A 15,507-nucleotide genomic window follows, 5' to 3' on the forward strand; every position below is an offset into this window, starting at 1 on the left:
TGAGTCTGGAAGGGTCCAGAGTGCAGGGACTTCTGTCCCCGTGGAACCGGGTGCACCACCTTCCCGGCACATGGATGTGTTCACCAACTCCGAAGCTCCTCCGTATCTTGACCTTGTGAATGAGTATACACGTATAAGTTGTACTGCAACTGTGTGGTCAAGATTTGTGCACTTTATAGAAGTTATACATCAGTTTAAAAATCTAGGTAACTAAAAATACCTTCATTATTCTAGAGAGAGAGAGGGAGAGATTGAGATTCAGAAAGAATTGTGTCAAAGCACGAGTCCACTCCCGTTCGGGGTCTGTGAGGTATGAATAGGTACCCGGTCCCTCTGTCTCCGCCCCTCCCCCATGCCCGGCCAAGGTGAGCACCTGAGTATTGCCGTTATCAGAGCCGGCTGAGCAGAGGCTGCCTCCCTGGTCCCGTGGATATGGCCTAGTTCCAGCAGATTCTGAGTGACCTTGAGGACACTGGGGTGTTTCTGGGAAAGGGGAGGAGGAAAGGAGCAGAGACTAGGTAGAACTGCCTGGTGTCCAGCTACAATCCCTAGATCTCCGCCCCTGCTGTCCCATCCTGGGGAGAAGAGAAGGCAGAGCAGGTCGAGTGGATGATGCTGGTGTGAGGCCCCGGTGGGGGGCTCGGCGGATCCCGAGAGGCCAGGTAGTCCAGTGTGGGCTTCCCCTGGCCCACTGCCGAGCTCTGGTGAGACGCCAGTCAGTTTTTACGGAGGAGCAGGCTGGGGGCTCAGGAGACCGCTCTCCAGGGTCCCAGACTCTCTGGAACAGTGTTGTTCTAAGACAGAGCTCTGCTTTAGAATGGCCTGGGGGTGGCAATTGTCAGTGCAGATTTCTGGGGTCCATTTGAGATGTCTGCAGGGGTGACTCAGGAATTCTATTGTAACTCTGCTTCCAACAGCTGCTCGCCAGTTTGAGAACTGATCTAGAAGGTGGGAAAGACCTTGGCTTGTTTTGGCTCTCCAGTTCTAGGTCAGGACACCTGCTGGGCTGGAGCTTGCATTAGTAGCGCCACTCCAAATGCCCCTGCAGATGGCCTCTTTCGTGTTTACCTCCAAATCCGAGTTAAAAATGTAGAATCCTGGACCTCCAAGTGACCACACTTTTCATTTAAGCCCTTTGTTTTAAAGATGGGAAAACAGACCCAAAGTCATAGCGGGTCAGGACTGGAATCGAAGACTGGCGTCCTTAAGAGCCTCTCCTTTCAGGGCCCTTGGGGGCTGGGGGCCAAAAGCGTGGAGGGAGCAGGCTCCAGGGAGGCCGCCCTGGGCTCCAGCAGGCTCCGTGGATGGCGTGGCAAGTGAGCGTGCCCGAGCTGGAGGACCGCCTGCAGTGCCCCATCTGTCTGGAGGTCTTCAAGGAGCCCCTGATGCTGCAGTGCGGCCACTCCTACTGCAAGGGCTGCCTGCTGTCCCTGTCCCGTCACCCGGACTCGGAGCTGCGCTGCCCCGTGTGCCGGCAGGAGGTGGACTGCAGCAGCTCCCCGCCTAACGTCTCCCTGGCGAGGGTGATCGAAGCCCTGCAGCTCCCCGGGGACCCTGAGCCCCAGGTCTGTGCGCACCACCGGAACCCTCTCAGCCTCTTCTGTGAGAAGGACCAGGAGCTCATCTGCGGCCTCTGCGGCCTGCTGGGCTCCCACCAGCACCACCGGGTCACGCCTGTCTCTACCGTCTACAGCCGCATGAAGGTGGGCAGCGAGGCTGCTTCGGGGTGGGGAGCCGGGCCGCCCCTGGGGACACAGAGCCGGGGCCTGAGCCCTCGGGGCCATCGCCCGGCACAGAGGGGTCCAGGGCCAGCCTCGTTCTGGAGCACAACTTGCGCAGCGTTTGCTCATCCACCGATCGATCACCTTTTGAGCAGCGCCTCCAGTCTCCAGGTGCTGGGGACTAGGTGATCCACCGGATGGAGAGCCCCCTGCGTCACGTGCTAGCCCCCTCCCCTGCTTTAGTCTTCTCTGTAGCCCTCGTTAGATTCTCGAGCGCTCAGGGCACCGCACTCTCAGGCAGGTGAAGACAGGGAGTTTGTTTCATTCCCTGGGATATTTCCGTGCCTGGCACCGTGCCGGCCAGGTAGTAGATGCCCCAAATGTATTTGTGGAATCAATGGATTCCTGCCCTCATGGACTGTTGCGTCAGGACTAGCAGATCACTGTTTACGATGAATAATAATAATAACGATACCATCTTAGGTTAGTCTGTTGATATAAGATTTATGAAGAGTGGGGTTATTGTCGTACTTGCAAATGAGGAAACAGGCTCCGAGACGGTAAGGGTCTTAGTCAAGTTCATACAGTTTGTCAGTGGCAGAGCTAGGACTCACACCAAGGCCAGTTTTCATTCCCCTGGCACCAGATCAAGGAAGGACAGGAAGGGCTTTTGGAAGTAAATTGTAATAGGGTACCTGGCCCGGTGTTTGGGTGGGTGGGGGGCTGGGGGCACTAAGGATGAGGAATGAGGAAATTCAGGGGAGGGCGCAGGACGAGGGAAAAGCATCGAGATCCGTAGACAGAGGGGCCCCTGGAAGCTGTTCCAGGGCTTTCCTGGCTGAGTGCTCTGGGCAGCATTTCTTTGCTCCTTCAACCCTGGGAGAGAAGTAGGAAAGGTGCACAGGGCCAGCCAAGTCAGCCACCAGCTTCCCCTACCCACAGACATTTCCTGGGCATCTGGTATGTGCTGGGTGCTACACTGGTGCCCATGGTACAGCAGTGGGCGAGAAGGTCACCCTGCACCAGGGCTCACAGTCTGGGGGTCTGACAGAGTCCCGTGTGTCAGGTGCTGCTGTCAAGGTTAAGAACAGGCAATGGTGAGACCCTCTGGAACACGGCTCCTGCATGGTCTCAGGTGGTCAGGGAAGGCTTCTTGGAGGAAGAGGACTGGTAAGCCAAGGCCTGAACCATAAGGAGGACTTGAAAGGAAAAGAAAGGGAGGAAAAGCGTCCTAAGTATCAAAAGAGCACGTGCAAAAGACCAGGAGGCAAACAGCATGGCACATTTGGGGAATTATACATTGTTCCAATAAGCACGAGGGAGAGTGAGGTGGGAGTGAGGTGAGGTAGGCGGGGGTCAGGTCATGAAAAGGCCTGTGTGACATGAGACTGGATTAGGGGTTTATTCAGAGAACCAGGGCTGGAAGATTTTAAGCAGAGTCGTGATGTGGCTCGATTGCTCTGCCAGAGGATACGTTGGGAGGAATCTACATACAGGCGGTCGCTGAAGCCACAGGTGTGGAGAAGAGCAACCAGGAGAGTCTGCAGGAGTGATGGGGAAGCTGGTGCCCCCAGGAGCGTAGGACTTAAGATTTGGGTAGAGAGAAAACTCTGAAAAGGGGCCGGAAGGAATTCACTGAGGGAGCAGGAACGTTGGCTGAATGTAGCCTCCAGAAAATCAGAGGAACAGAGCATTTTGACTAGAAGGAAATCACTTGTGTGAAATGTCTGCTGAGGATTGAAAAGAGCCTGTCTGGTTTCACAATAAGAATTGGTTATCTTGGCAAGAGTGGTTTTAGGGGAGTGTGAAAGGAGGAAGCCGAATTGCAGTACCGTGAAACTGAGTGGAGCTTTATTAGCAGAGGGCTGCCTGGCGGAGGAGGAGACTTTTGGGAGCTCGTCATCTCTGGCTGGGAGCTGGGAGGGCTTGGCTCCTGGTTTTGGATGTGGGTTTTTGTGATTTCAAGACTCCTCCATGTGTGGCAACTCAGTTCCGTTCCGTTATCAGACCTCTTTCATGCATTCCTGTTTTCTCCTAGCGATTGGGATCTTAAGATACTTTATTTATTTGCATAATTTTGTTCCCACTCACTGTGGCCCAGTTGATGAGAAAGAACTAGTCCCATCTCTCTTTGCCTTGGGAGGGTTACCACTGGGATGCCCTTCGCAGGCTCCTATGACATCGGATGCCTTGTTACGGAGAGCAAGGACTCCGTGTTCATTTATCTCCATGCTGGCTCTATGTTTTTCTCAGCTCCCTTCCGGAAAGGCTCTTGCAGCTGACTTCTGCTTGGGCGCTGTCTAAGCCAAAGGTTCTGCACAGTCCCTGGGCACCAGTCAGCAGGGCTCCATTAGGTCGTGCAGCCAGACGGTGCTCTAGGTGGTTCCGGTTGGATCCCTAAGGTTAAGTCAGATGTGGGGCCAGGGCGACCTAGGAGACGTTTACTTCAGCCTGGGAGGCCCTAAATCCAGGCTGGGCTCAAGCCTGCTGGAGATGGATTCAGGTCTTTTTTTTTTTTTTTTGTGGTACGCGGGCCTCTCACTGTTGTGGCCTCTCCCGTTGCGGAGCGCAGGCTCCGGACGCACAGGCTCAGCGGCCATGGCTCACGGGCCCAGCCGCTCCGCGGCATGTGGGATCTTCCCGGACCGGGGCACGAACCCGTATCCCCTGCATCGGCAGGCAGATTCTCAACCACTGTGCCACCAGGGAAGCCCGGATTCAGGTCTTTATAGGGAGTGGGAGGCCACCAGGTGACCCCTCCCTGGGCCATTGCATGCACCATTGGCTTCACTTGGGGCCAGCCTTTGTGTGATGACTCTTGATGAAATGCCCACTAATTCTGGACCTGCTGGTGACCAGCAAGTTTACCAGGTGGGTTCCCTACGGGCAGCATTCTATGCAGGGAGTGTTGACTTCAGATCGGCAGTCGCCCCGCTCGGATGTTGCGTGGTGACTTCTGGTGGCTGTAGCAACGTGTAGCATCTCTGGCCACGGCGTAGAGAGTGATGACCTGGAGATCTCTTCTGTCCAGGCAGTCCGTGCTGTCAGCGTGGAATATTCTTGAATAGCCTTTCCTGTTCTGTGCTTGTGGCCGTCGGGCTGCCCCCGGGAGCCGGGGGAGGGGCGGTGAAGGGGCCGGTGGCTCACAGGGCCCATTGCCTCCAGGAGGAGCTAGCAGCCCTCATCTCCGACCTGAAGCAGGAACAGAAGAAGGTAGAGGAGCAAATTGCCAGGCTGGTGAACAACAGGACCCGGATTGTCGTGAGTACCCCGCCCCCTGTGCCCTCCCCTGGGACCGGCCACCCGCCTTCCCTTTCCCGCAGAGCCCGGTTCTCATCTGTCCTTTACAGGAACCCATGCCTTCCATATAAAGCCAGAATTGAAAGCGTCCAGGGTGGGCTGCGGGAAGTGCAAAGGCTCTTAGAGGAATTCAGCACAGTTGTCAGGACTGTCGCCAAGTTGGCTTGTGTCCTCCACGCCCTTGAGACTGAGATAACCTAGAACCCAAGTCCCGGAGGCAAACAGCTTAACACGTGGGCATGACTGCCCGCCCTCTGCCACCTGTGTCTGCTTGACATTGACAGCCTGGGCAATGCCCTCCCAGTCCCTTAGAGGACGGGCACGGAAAGGCTTGAAGCCCTTGGTGGCTGTCTGCTTTTCCTAAATGAGGGGCACTTGGGTCTGGGAGTCTGTGGAGCCGGGGCCCTACGGGTAGTCATGAAACGAGCAGGAGACCAGCATCCGCTGAAAGTCAACTCAATTAATCTTCCTCATCCTGGAGAGGGAGCCCGCTTTACCCCGTCTGATGGAGGCAGAACTCAGGGTCACACGGGGAACCCTTGTTATCTCACTCCAAAGTCTGCTCTCCAGGGCCTTTCAGACTTTTTTCCAGTCGTGGAACCCCGTGATAAAGCAAACTCTTCTGTTCACACTTGTTAGCAGAGACGGGCACAAGCAGAGCCACTGTGTTGGATGTGAGGGCCGGGGGCCCAGCCCCTGCGCTGCCGCTGTCGTCCCCCCCGGGACCACACCCGGGTCCCCAGGCACAGCGTGTGAACACCTTGCGGGAGTCAGCCCTGGGGCTTGGGTACCGGGACCAGCCCGGTCAGAAGGCCCCGGAAGGCCTGAGCTGCCAGGCTCTGGGGACGCTGAGGTCAGCCATGGCGCCTGCCTTGACCGGCCCCTCCCTGTCCCAGAATGAGTCTGATGTCTTCAGCTGGGTGATCCGCAGTGAGTTCCAGGAGCTGCACCATCTGGTGGACGAGGAGAAGGCCCGCTGCCTGGAGGGGGTGGAGGGTCACACCCGTGGCCTCGTGGCCTCCCTGGACATGCAGCTGGAGCAGGCCCGGGGCGCTCGGGAGCGGCTAGTCCAGGCTGTGGGTGTGTTGGAGCAGTTCGGCAACGAGAGTCACCATGAGTTCATCCGGGTGAGTGGACAAGGGGGTGTCCCCTGTGCCAAGGCCGCCGGGGCTCCCTTCCTGTCGGCTTCCGCGTAGCCTCGTCCATGCTCTAACGCTCCTCCCTCTTGTCTTCCAGAAGTACCATGCCATGGCCTCCAGGTAATAACCTCGGAGGGCGCTCTCAGCGAGGGCCTGGTGGCTGCGGGCGTGGGCGTCTCATCCCCACTAGATCCTCCCTTCAGTTTTGCTGGTGCCGGGAGCAGCTGCCCACATCTGGCTCTGTACTGAGCCCAGGGAAAGTGACAGCCTTGCCTTTAGGGGTCTCCAAGCCTGGTGGGAGGCGGCGGTGAAGTATGGTTACATCGCTATGGGCCCCTAGAACAGTAGAAGTTCACACAAGCTAAAGAATTAACACAGAGGGGGAGGTGACTGGGGGGAGATCGGCAAAGACAGCGCCCAGGTGGGACGGCTGAGAAGGACAGAGGACAGGCGTTTGCCAGGCACGCTGACTCACGTGAAAGGGTCAAGTGTGTGCAGGTTTGGAGTGTTGTGAGCATTTCAGTATCACGGGTGTAAAGGACGATGCAGAGCAGAACAGGAGAGGAGGTGGGTGATGGTGGGTAAGGAAACACGCCCCATGGCTTGTAGGAAGGGGGTGGATCCATGTTCCAAACGCAACCAATGAGTCACCTGCGCAGTTCCTGAGCCTTCCCGTGCCACGTTTATGAGAGTCTCCTTGTTTTCTCCAATTTCCCCTAGTCTTAAGGACAATTTGGTTAGGATCATTGGCTTAAATGAATGGACAGAGGATCTGATTGGCCGAGTTTGGTTTCCACTCCAGCTGGAGCTGGGGGCCAGGGTCACCCGATACAGAGAAGTGGTCCTCAAACAGTGCATCAGAACCACCTGGAGGGCTCAATTAAAACAGAGGTCACCGGGCCCCAGTAATGGGTTCTGATTCTGCAGGCCCGGGGGGGGGGGGGGGAGCCAAGAAAATGTGCATTTCTAACAAGCCCCCGGGCGCTGCTGCTCTCAGACCTGCACTTGGAGAGCTACTGATGTAGAGTGTTTCCCCTCCCAGGAAGGAGGCAGGTCCTCAGAGGGGGGCGGCAGGGGGTGAGGGCAGCGGGTACATGGTGGTCATCTTCAGTGCACGGTCTTCTGAGCTGTGGCTTGGCTGGTTGGACCTGCGTCTGGGTGAAGGGCTGGGGTGCACGGTAAGCAGCTCCACCATCACTGTGGACCTTTGCCCCCAGTGCAGAGCTCCAGCAGGCCCGGCCCCTGGAAGGCGCGTTCAGCCCCGTCTCCTTCAAGCCAGGCCTGCACCAGGCTGACATCAAGCTGACTGCGTGGAAAAGGCTCTTCCGAAAGGTTCTGCCAGGTGAGACCCCACCCACCCATCCTCCTTCCAGGGTATGAGGCGCAGAGAACTGCAGGGGGGGCTGGCACAGCTAAGGGTGAGGGCGCGGTGGTAGACTTCTGCCAGCAGGGGGAGCTCAAGCCCAGTTCCATCTCTTACTAGTGACTGGGAGACTGGTGTAATTTTTGAGCCTCAGTTTCCTCATCTGTAAAGAGCCCACCTTGCTGGGCTGCGTAGTTTCTAAGTAGACGTGTGTGTGTGTGTGTGTGTGTGTCTCTGTGTGTGTGTGTCTGTGTGTGTATGTGTAGTTTAGTGCTTAATAAATGGCAGCGGCTGCTCTGCCAAAAAATAACTCGGACCTTTAATTAACTCCTTCATTACTAGCACATAAGGAAGATCAATCAATAGACTGATTTCATCCAACAAAGGCACAAACAGCGTTGATATAAGAACAAAAGGGGGAAAGGGGAGTACAAAAAGTGCAGATAATCTCTGAACCATGAATGTTGTTTGCACGTTTTGGGTGTAAACTGATTAGCTGGCAGCGAGCAAAGAGGTCAGTTGGGATAGTTTGTCCTTGACTGGGCTGCTAGGGTATCCAAGAAAGCCACTGCCGTTGTTAGAGTCTCCAGAAAACCTGGGGAGTGAAGCTGAGGCGCCCACGTGACGGGCCGTCTCCCAGATCCTTCCATGGGCACCTCCGCCTTAGGCAGGCCGCCTGCACCGTTTCCCTTGCCAGAACGCCTGGGCTTGCAGCAGCCCATCCTCCACCCTTCAGGCATCGTTCACTCATTCGGCAAATGTCCTCAGGGTTGCCTGCTCCAGGCCCCCAGCCCCTTCTAGGCCCCGCGGACACAGGGAAGAGGCCGACTCAGTTCTGCTCCCGAGGAGCTCAGGGCCTGCCATCGGCCTCCCTTGGGGCAGGGCCTGCCGCCTTCTGCGAGGCTTGAATACACATCTCCTCTGATCTCTCCCAGCCCCGGAGTCCCTCAAGCTGGATCCTGCCACGGCTCACCCGCTCCTGGAGCTCTCCAAGGGCAACACGGTGGTGCAGTGTGGGCTCCTGGCCCAGCGGCGCGCCAGCCAGCCCGAGCGCTTCGACTACAGCACCTGCGTCCTGGCCAGCAGCGGCTTCTCCTGCGGCCGCCACTACTGGGAGGTGGTGGTGGGGAGCAAGAGCGACTGGCGCCTGGGGGTCATCAAGGGCACAGCCAGTCGCAAGGGCAAGCTGAGCAAGTCCCCGGGCCACGGCGTGTGGCTCATCGGCCTGAGGGAGGGCCGGGTGTACGAGGCCTTCGGCTGCCCGCGGGCGCCCCTGCCGGTGGCCGGCCGCCCTCACCGCATCGGCGTCTACCTGCACTACGAGCGCGGCGAGCTCACCTTCTTCGACGCCGACCGCCCCGACGACCTGCGGCCGCTCTACACGTTCCAGGCCGACTTCCAGGGCAAGCTCTACCCCATCCTGGACACGTGCTGGCACGAAAGGGGCAGCAACTCCCTGCCCCTGGTGCTGCCCCCGCCCAGCGGGCCCAGCCACCTCACCCCCCCGCAGCCCACCAAGCCGTAGCGCTGCTCGGGGGGGCCGCCTTCCCAGCTGGGCACGGGCGCTCGAGGGGTCCCACCGGCTCTGGTGAGCAGAGGTTATGTAGTCGTTCGGGGAGGGCTTCCTGCCTGGGTGTCCCTAGAAACGTTTAACGATAGGGAGAGAAGGACCACGGTCCCACCCCCAGCAGTCAGGGGTGTGTTTATTAACCTCTTTCCAGGATCTGAACCTGCTTCTTAACCAGCGGAGCCAGGCCTTGGGGCCCGCGGGTCAAGCTGGGCTTCCCTTGGTCCCTCCTAACTGCGATCTCTGCTTACCCTTCCCCGCGAGGGTGGAAACGCTCCCACACGTGACCTCCCCCCATCACTGTGAACTTTAAGTAACTTTAAGGATAATAAAATTGACGTTACTTCTTCCTTTTCAAATGATCTGCAATTATCAACCGCTGTACGTACCCACTGCTTTATGCTCAGGCCTTTAAAAGCAGCTCCAGCCTCTGGTGGGGCCACATCTTGCTTCCACCCCCTGCCCATCGGTCTCTGGTTAGTCACAGCAAACACCCCGTCATCGCTCTGTCCCCAGAGACTTCTCTCAACTTCCCTCTCTGTTAGAGAAGATGGAAATGACACTCCTGCAGAGCAGAAGTAAGTAGGGGCCCGGTGGGTGTACGGCCCATCCCTGAAAGCTGCCGGGCACGTGGGAGTGGGTGCAGAGCCCGGGTCTGTGCGTGCTGAGCCTGCCCTGTGGTCGCCCCAGACCAAGGCTGGGGCAGCCGAATCCCTTCCCAGGAGCGTGAACGTGGGAAGGGAGAGCGCGAGTGGCTGGGGCTGAGTCGTCTGAGGTCTGGTGCTTTAGAGAGAAGCTCCCCGGCCTTGCGCCCTGAGGTCTGTGGACCCGCCCAGGAGCCTTCCTTGGGCCACAGCCCTGCCCTGTTGCCCTGGCACGAATCCACATCGGCCACACAGCCGGAGTCTCAACCCACAGCCTAGCTGAACGATCCTCCGGGAACAGAGGAGGAAGGAAGACCGTGAGGCGCTACCTCAAGGCCATCTTTACCCACCTCCTTATCCTCACGGGAGGCTCAGGACACCGCCTCCCTGGCTGTGAGAAGCTCTGAAGCTTTCTGACCCCCTCCCCTCCCAGTAGGGCTGCAGTCTATAAAAGAGCTTAGCTGCGTCTAGAACTGGCTCCTCGGCAACGGGCTAGCCCACAAGCCGAGTTGCAGCCACGAGCCCTTTGATTTCCACACCATCCTTTTTGGAGTGGGCAACAAGGCCCACGTGCAGCTCCCACCTTTGGCTAATCTTCCTCCTGCTGTCTATGTAAGTAAGAAACTGAATCAAAAGCTGGTTGTTGTCTCTTGATCAGCTGAATCTGTCGGGCCTTGACCTTGGTCCGCTGTATGCTTAACACCTTCCAGACTTGGTTTTTGGTTTTGCAGCTCTTCCTTCAATTCCATGAATCTACCTCCAGTCTCCACCCTTCTCCACCATGCTGTGTCCTGGGAGGCTGGCCCCGCTGCAATGCAAACCCCTCTGGCTTCCTGTTGGGTTCAGCTGAGGGCAGGGACTGGCGGGAGATCCCAGGGCAGGAGAGGGAGTTGGAGGTATTTATTTTCCTGCTTTTCTGCCTGCTGGGCTATGCGCTGGCGCCTTCCCTCTACCAAAGACTCCTGGCAGGCAGCCCTCCCCTCTGCTACTCTTCCTTCGTTCCTGTCGGTGAACAGCGAGCGCTACACAATCTTCCGTAGGTCCCCTTAACTCTGACTGTTCTTTTGGAAATAGTCCCTTCTTTAAACTCCCCTCAACTAGTCCCTTATGTGCACCTTTCTGCCTCCGGCCAGACCCTGACAGACACAATGGCATACTTCTGCGCCCATTTAATAAATCCCCTCTTTTGTTTGGCTAACCAGAGTTAGTGTTTGTGCTCGCAACCGAAAGGTCTAAACTGATACACATCCAATATGCAGAAGGCAGAGGAAAGAGCAGTTAACTCTTCATGTGGAGTTGGCATTTAAGCTGAAAGAAGTGGAGGACAGGCAGAGGAGAAGAGCCTTCAGGGATCTAGGGCCAAAGGGGATGCTGCAGCTGGAGCTGGGCCTGGAGATGATGGTGGGAGCTGATCCGGCGGGGGGGGGGGGATCTATGCTACTCTAGTGTATGTTAACTTTGTCCCGTGATAACGACAGCATAGGAGTGGGCGAGTCTGCCCAGGGAGAAAATATCAGACTGACAGAAAGGAGGTCAGAGAATGGAACACCAGAGTCTAGGGGAGCAGCTTAGACGGGGTTGCCAAGCGGGGTTGCCAAGGAACCTTAGAAACGGGCAGAGAGATGGGAGGGGACGCTGGCAGGAGAGGTCATAGAAGCCAAAGCTTTCCAACAAAGAAGGTGTGTTCAACAGTGCCATGAAACCCCAGATTCAGCAGGAAAGGCCTAAGGAATCTTTGGAGATTCTTGGTAGTTTGGGAGGGACCCATCTCAGTGCAGCTGGCGGAAAACGGACTGCAGGCAGTTAGATAATAGCATGTGATGAAGAGGTAAAGGCAAGGATTGCTGATTCTCCATTTTAAAAGTTTGATAGTGGGACTTCCCTGGTGGCGCAGTGGTTAAGAATCCACCTGCCATTGCAGGGGACACGGGTTCGATCCCTCATCCAGGAAGATCCCACATGCTGTGGAATGACAAAGCCCGTGCACCACAACTACTGAGCCTGTGCTCTAGAGCCCGCGAGCCGCAACTACAGACGCCCACGCGCCTAGAGCCTGTGCTCCGCAACAAGAGAAGCCACCACAATGAGAAGCACATGTATCACAACAAAGAGTAGCCCCCACTCACCACAACTAGAGAAAGCCCACACGCAGCAATGAAGACCCAACACAGCCAAAAATAAATTTTAAAAAAAGTTTGATAGTGAAGGGAAAAAGTAAACTGGGTCAAGAGATTGGGAGAAGGTGGGATTAAGAGAAGGCATTTTTAGGACAGAGGCAGTGCTGTCCAGCAGAAGTATATGAGCCACATATGTAGGTTTATGTTTTCTAATGGTCACATTTTAAAAATTAAAAGACTCAGGGCTTCCCTGGTGGCGTAGTGGTTAAGAATCCTCCTGCCAATGCAGGGGACGTGGGTTTGAGCCCTGGTCCAGAAGAGTCCACATGTTGCGGAGCAACTAAGCCCATGTGCCACAACTACTGAGCCTGCCTGTGCTCTCGAGCCCGTGAGCCATAACTACCGAGCCTGTGTGCCACAACTACTGAAGCCTACGCACCTAGAGCCCATGCTCTACAAGAGAAGCCACTGCAATGAGAAGCCCACACACTGCAACAAAGAGCAGCCCCTGCTTGCCACAACTAGAAGAAAGCCCGCACACAGTAATGAAGACCCAACACAGGCAAAAATAAACAAATAAAATAAGTAAAACATTAAAAAAAATTTAAAAGACCCATGTCAGCTAGCACTCAGATCTTGATTTCTTCTTTTTTTTTTTTGCGGTACGCGGGCCTCTCAACGCTGTGGCCTCTCCCGTTGCGGAGCACAGGCTCAGTGGCCATGGCTCATGGGTCCAGCCGCTCTGCGGCATGTGGTATCTTCCCGGACCGGGGCACGAACCCATGTCCCCCACATCGGCAGGTGGAATCTCAACCACTGCGCCACCAGGGAAGCCCAGATCTTGATTTCTTAATACCAATCTCCAATAAAAGGAATGAGGGCTCCTTGGAGAACTGGCTGATTCTGGGACTAGAACAGGAAATACACCAAATGAGCCTTAGTATCTTGTAGTGCCAGGAGGCAAGGAAATGCTCAAAACCAGACAAACATGAAAAAAAAAAAAGTACAGTAGTAGAGCCCTGTGAAAAGGATATAGGAGCCAACTGAAAGCACTTCCAGTGGCCAAAACAAGAATAATTTGAGCAACAAAATATTTTGGATTACAGTCCAAAGTATAAAATAAAAACCCCTGAATCCATACTGATATAAATAAATGATTGTTTAATTAAATGGGGGAGAAGAGATAAATCTGTGCAGAAGAATTCCCAGTAATTTACATAGCTACTCTGCCCTCAAGGAGGGGGAGCATAATCCCCCTGCTCCTTAAATGTGGGCTACACGTAGTGACTTCTTCCCAGAGAGGACAGAGGGTTACAGAGTAGCTTTACAGTGGAGAAACTGGACAAACACTCCCTCAGCCAGGTGATCAAGGTTAACATCAACAGTGATGTCACTTTGGTACTATGTGCCCTTGCTCTGATGTAATGAAAATGTCCCTTTACCTGTGGTCTTTCTCCCCAAAACTCATAACCCTAGTCTAATCATGAGAAAAGCATCAGACAAGTTCCAAGTGAGGAACGTTCTACAAAATACTGACCAGGACTCCTTAAGGTAATCAAGGTAACCACAAACAAGGAAAGTCTGAGAAACCTCCTGTCACAGACAGGAGGAGCCTTGAGAGACATGACTAAATGTAATGTGGTGTCTTGGATGAGATTCAGGGACAGAAATGACATCAGGTAAAAACTAAGGAAATCTGAATAAACTGTGGACTTGTATCAACGTTGATGTACCTGTTACCCACTCACCTGAAGGAGGGGGGATTGTTTTAGGATGGGTCAACTCTAGTACAGCTGGTTGTCCAGAACCACATCAATTTGTGCTCTGTTCATCCATTCACTCCTTCACTCATTCAACAGATATTTATTAAGTCCATACTGTGAGAAAGACACTGGTCTTGGAGCTAAAGGGAGATGAGTGTCAAGACAGACAAGGATTTGCCCTCAGGAGTCAGATGGAGAGACAGAGAATAAATCATAACCACATATGGAATAGGTGCTATGAAGAAAACAGATGATGTAATTTGACGGGGGGCGGGGGAGGAGAGTTCCACTAAAGATCACTTATGAACCAACCTAAAGCTACAGGAGTGCGTTAAACCTTCAAGTGACTCAGTGATTTTATTGTAGCTAGAGTCAACCTTCTTGCAAAACGCTTGCTTATGTGCTATTAGTAATACAGAGAATATACAGGCTGGAATATTCTAGTTCATGGAGTCCTGTCTACTTGAATGCTTGAGATACAAGTGTACTGGTTTTTGGTTTTTGGTATTTTTTCTTCTCAATCAGCCCATTATGTAACCAGTAACCGCATGGGTGCTGTAGACCCAAATACCACACAATCCCTGTCCTCCCAGGGGTGAGGCTGGGGAAACGTTCCTATAGATGAATCCTCACAAGGATTGCATAAAAGGCTAGCCATTGGGAAACAAAGAGCCATTTCTCACATCACGTGCCAAACCTAATTCTAAATGGATTTAAGTGTGAAATGATGAAGCCGTAAGTGATTTCTATATTGTAGTGGCGTGAAGCAGTTTTCAAGCATGACACCAAAGGCAGAAACCATAAAGGTAAGTATCTTAAAAATGAGAACTCTATATTGCCCAAAACAACTATAAACTGCATTAAAAAGCAACAATGGGGACTTCCCTGGCAGTCCAGTGGTTAGACTCTGTGCTTCCACTGCAGGGTGCGTGGGTTCCATCCCTGGTTGGGGGAACTAGGATCCCGCAGGAGGCACGGCCAAAAAACAAAAAAAAGCAACAATAAATTGGAAAAAATGGCAAAACCTAAGATAAGAGATATATATTGTTAATCCATAAAGAGCACCAAGGGAAAGATGGTAGAAGAATGAACAAAAGACATCTACATGTCACAACAGAAATACAAATGACTAATAATATATGAAAATATTCAACCTGAATCACAGAAATTAAAACATCAATAAAATCTCATTGTCTGTGAAATCGGCAAAGATTGAAAGAAAAGAGAAGAGCTACGAAGACGTGGTGAACCGGGCTCCCAGCATCGGCCTCCACTCTCTGCCAGGCACCTGGCACACGCCTTGCGAGTACCTGGATGGGCACTGTGGCTCCCGGATCCGGAACCTCCTGCCCTTTGACCCCGGAAGTCCGGGCGGGATGGGCGGCGCGGAGCCGGGCGCGCTTCGCGACAGAGCCGTAAAGGCGTGCGCGTGAGCGCGGAGGATGGCGTTGTACGCTGCAGCGGCGGCGGTGCTGGCGGGCGTGGAGAGTCGTCAGGGCTCCCTCAAGGGGCTGGTGTACGGCAGCAGCTTCCAGGTAGCGGGGTACGGGGTTCGGAGTTCGGGCCCGGGAGGGGGGCCCGGCGGGGGCCTTCCCCGGCCCGGCCCCCGCCTCACCTGGGTTCTCTCGGCCGCGCGCAGAACGTGAAGCAGCTGTACGCGCTGGTGTGCGAGACGCAGCGCTACTCCGCCGTGCTGGACGCAGTGATCGCCAGCGCCGGCCTCCTCCGCGCCGAGAAGAAGCTGCGGCCGCACCTGGCCAAGGTGACGGGTGGGGTGGGGTGGGGTGGAGTGGGGCGGGGCGGGCGGGGTGAGCCCCTCCTAGCCCGGTCCCAGCTCCGCCACCGTGCACGGTGTGACTCTGTCAAGTCGCTCCTCCGAAATGAGGAGGCGCA

The 15,507-nt window shown here is 55.0% G+C and overlaps 2 protein-coding genes across 3 annotated transcripts in view; both read left to right on the forward strand.

The window, feature by feature from the left end:
- Positions 1 to 1,304: 1,304 nt before the first annotated feature.
- On the forward strand, positions 1,305 to 9,057 carry LOC131740879 (E3 ubiquitin-protein ligase TRIM50). Of its 2 annotated transcripts, none has more exons than XM_059037234.2 (6): positions 1,305 to 1,703; positions 4,887 to 4,982; positions 5,918 to 6,148; positions 6,258 to 6,280; positions 7,378 to 7,502; positions 8,459 to 9,057. In XM_059037234.2, exons 1-6 carry the CDS (start codon positions 1,305 to 1,307, stop codon positions 9,046 to 9,048), a joined length of 1,464 nt encoding a protein of 487 aa, XP_058893217.1. In that variant the 3' UTR covers positions 9,049 to 9,057. The 2 variants fall into 2 exon arrangements, with proteins under 2 accessions (XP_058893217.1, XP_058893218.1); XM_059037235.2 differs by having other exon boundaries at positions 6,261 to 6,280.
- Positions 9,058 to 15,001: 5,944 nt separating this feature from the next.
- The window catches only part of NSUN5 (NOP2/Sun RNA methyltransferase 5), a 40,436-nt gene continuing 39,930 nt past the window's right edge, over positions 15,002 to 15,507 (forward strand). The window contains exons 1-2 of the mRNA XM_059037236.2: positions 15,002 to 15,149; positions 15,254 to 15,376. Coding sequence (XP_058893219.1) covers positions 15,057 to 15,149; positions 15,254 to 15,376 — 216 coding nt within the window. The 5' untranslated portion in view covers positions 15,002 to 15,056. The remainder of the gene's footprint in view (positions 15,150 to 15,253; positions 15,377 to 15,507) is intronic.

Source organism: Kogia breviceps, chromosome 14 (assembly GCF_026419965.1).
Source record: "Kogia breviceps isolate mKogBre1 chromosome 14, mKogBre1 haplotype 1, whole genome shotgun sequence".
Taxonomy (NCBI): Eukaryota; Metazoa; Chordata; class Mammalia; order Artiodactyla; family Physeteridae; genus Kogia; species Kogia breviceps.

What these genes read in the sequence shown, in the direction of transcription:
- LOC131740879 (XM_059037234.2), top strand. Translation starts at nt 1,305, where the DNA reads ATGGCGTGGCAAGTGAGCGTGCCCGAGCTGGAGGACCGCCTGCAGTGC. An exon ending in ACAACAGGACCCGGATTGTC is followed by an intron (nt 4,983 to 5,917) that starts GTGAGTACCCCG and finishes TCCCTGTCCCAG; the next exon opens with AATGAGTCTGATGTCTTCAG. An exon ending in GTCACCATGAGTTCATCCGG is followed by an intron (nt 6,149 to 6,257) that starts GTGAGTGGACAA and finishes CTTGTCTTCCAG; the next exon opens with AAGTACCATGCCATGGCCTC.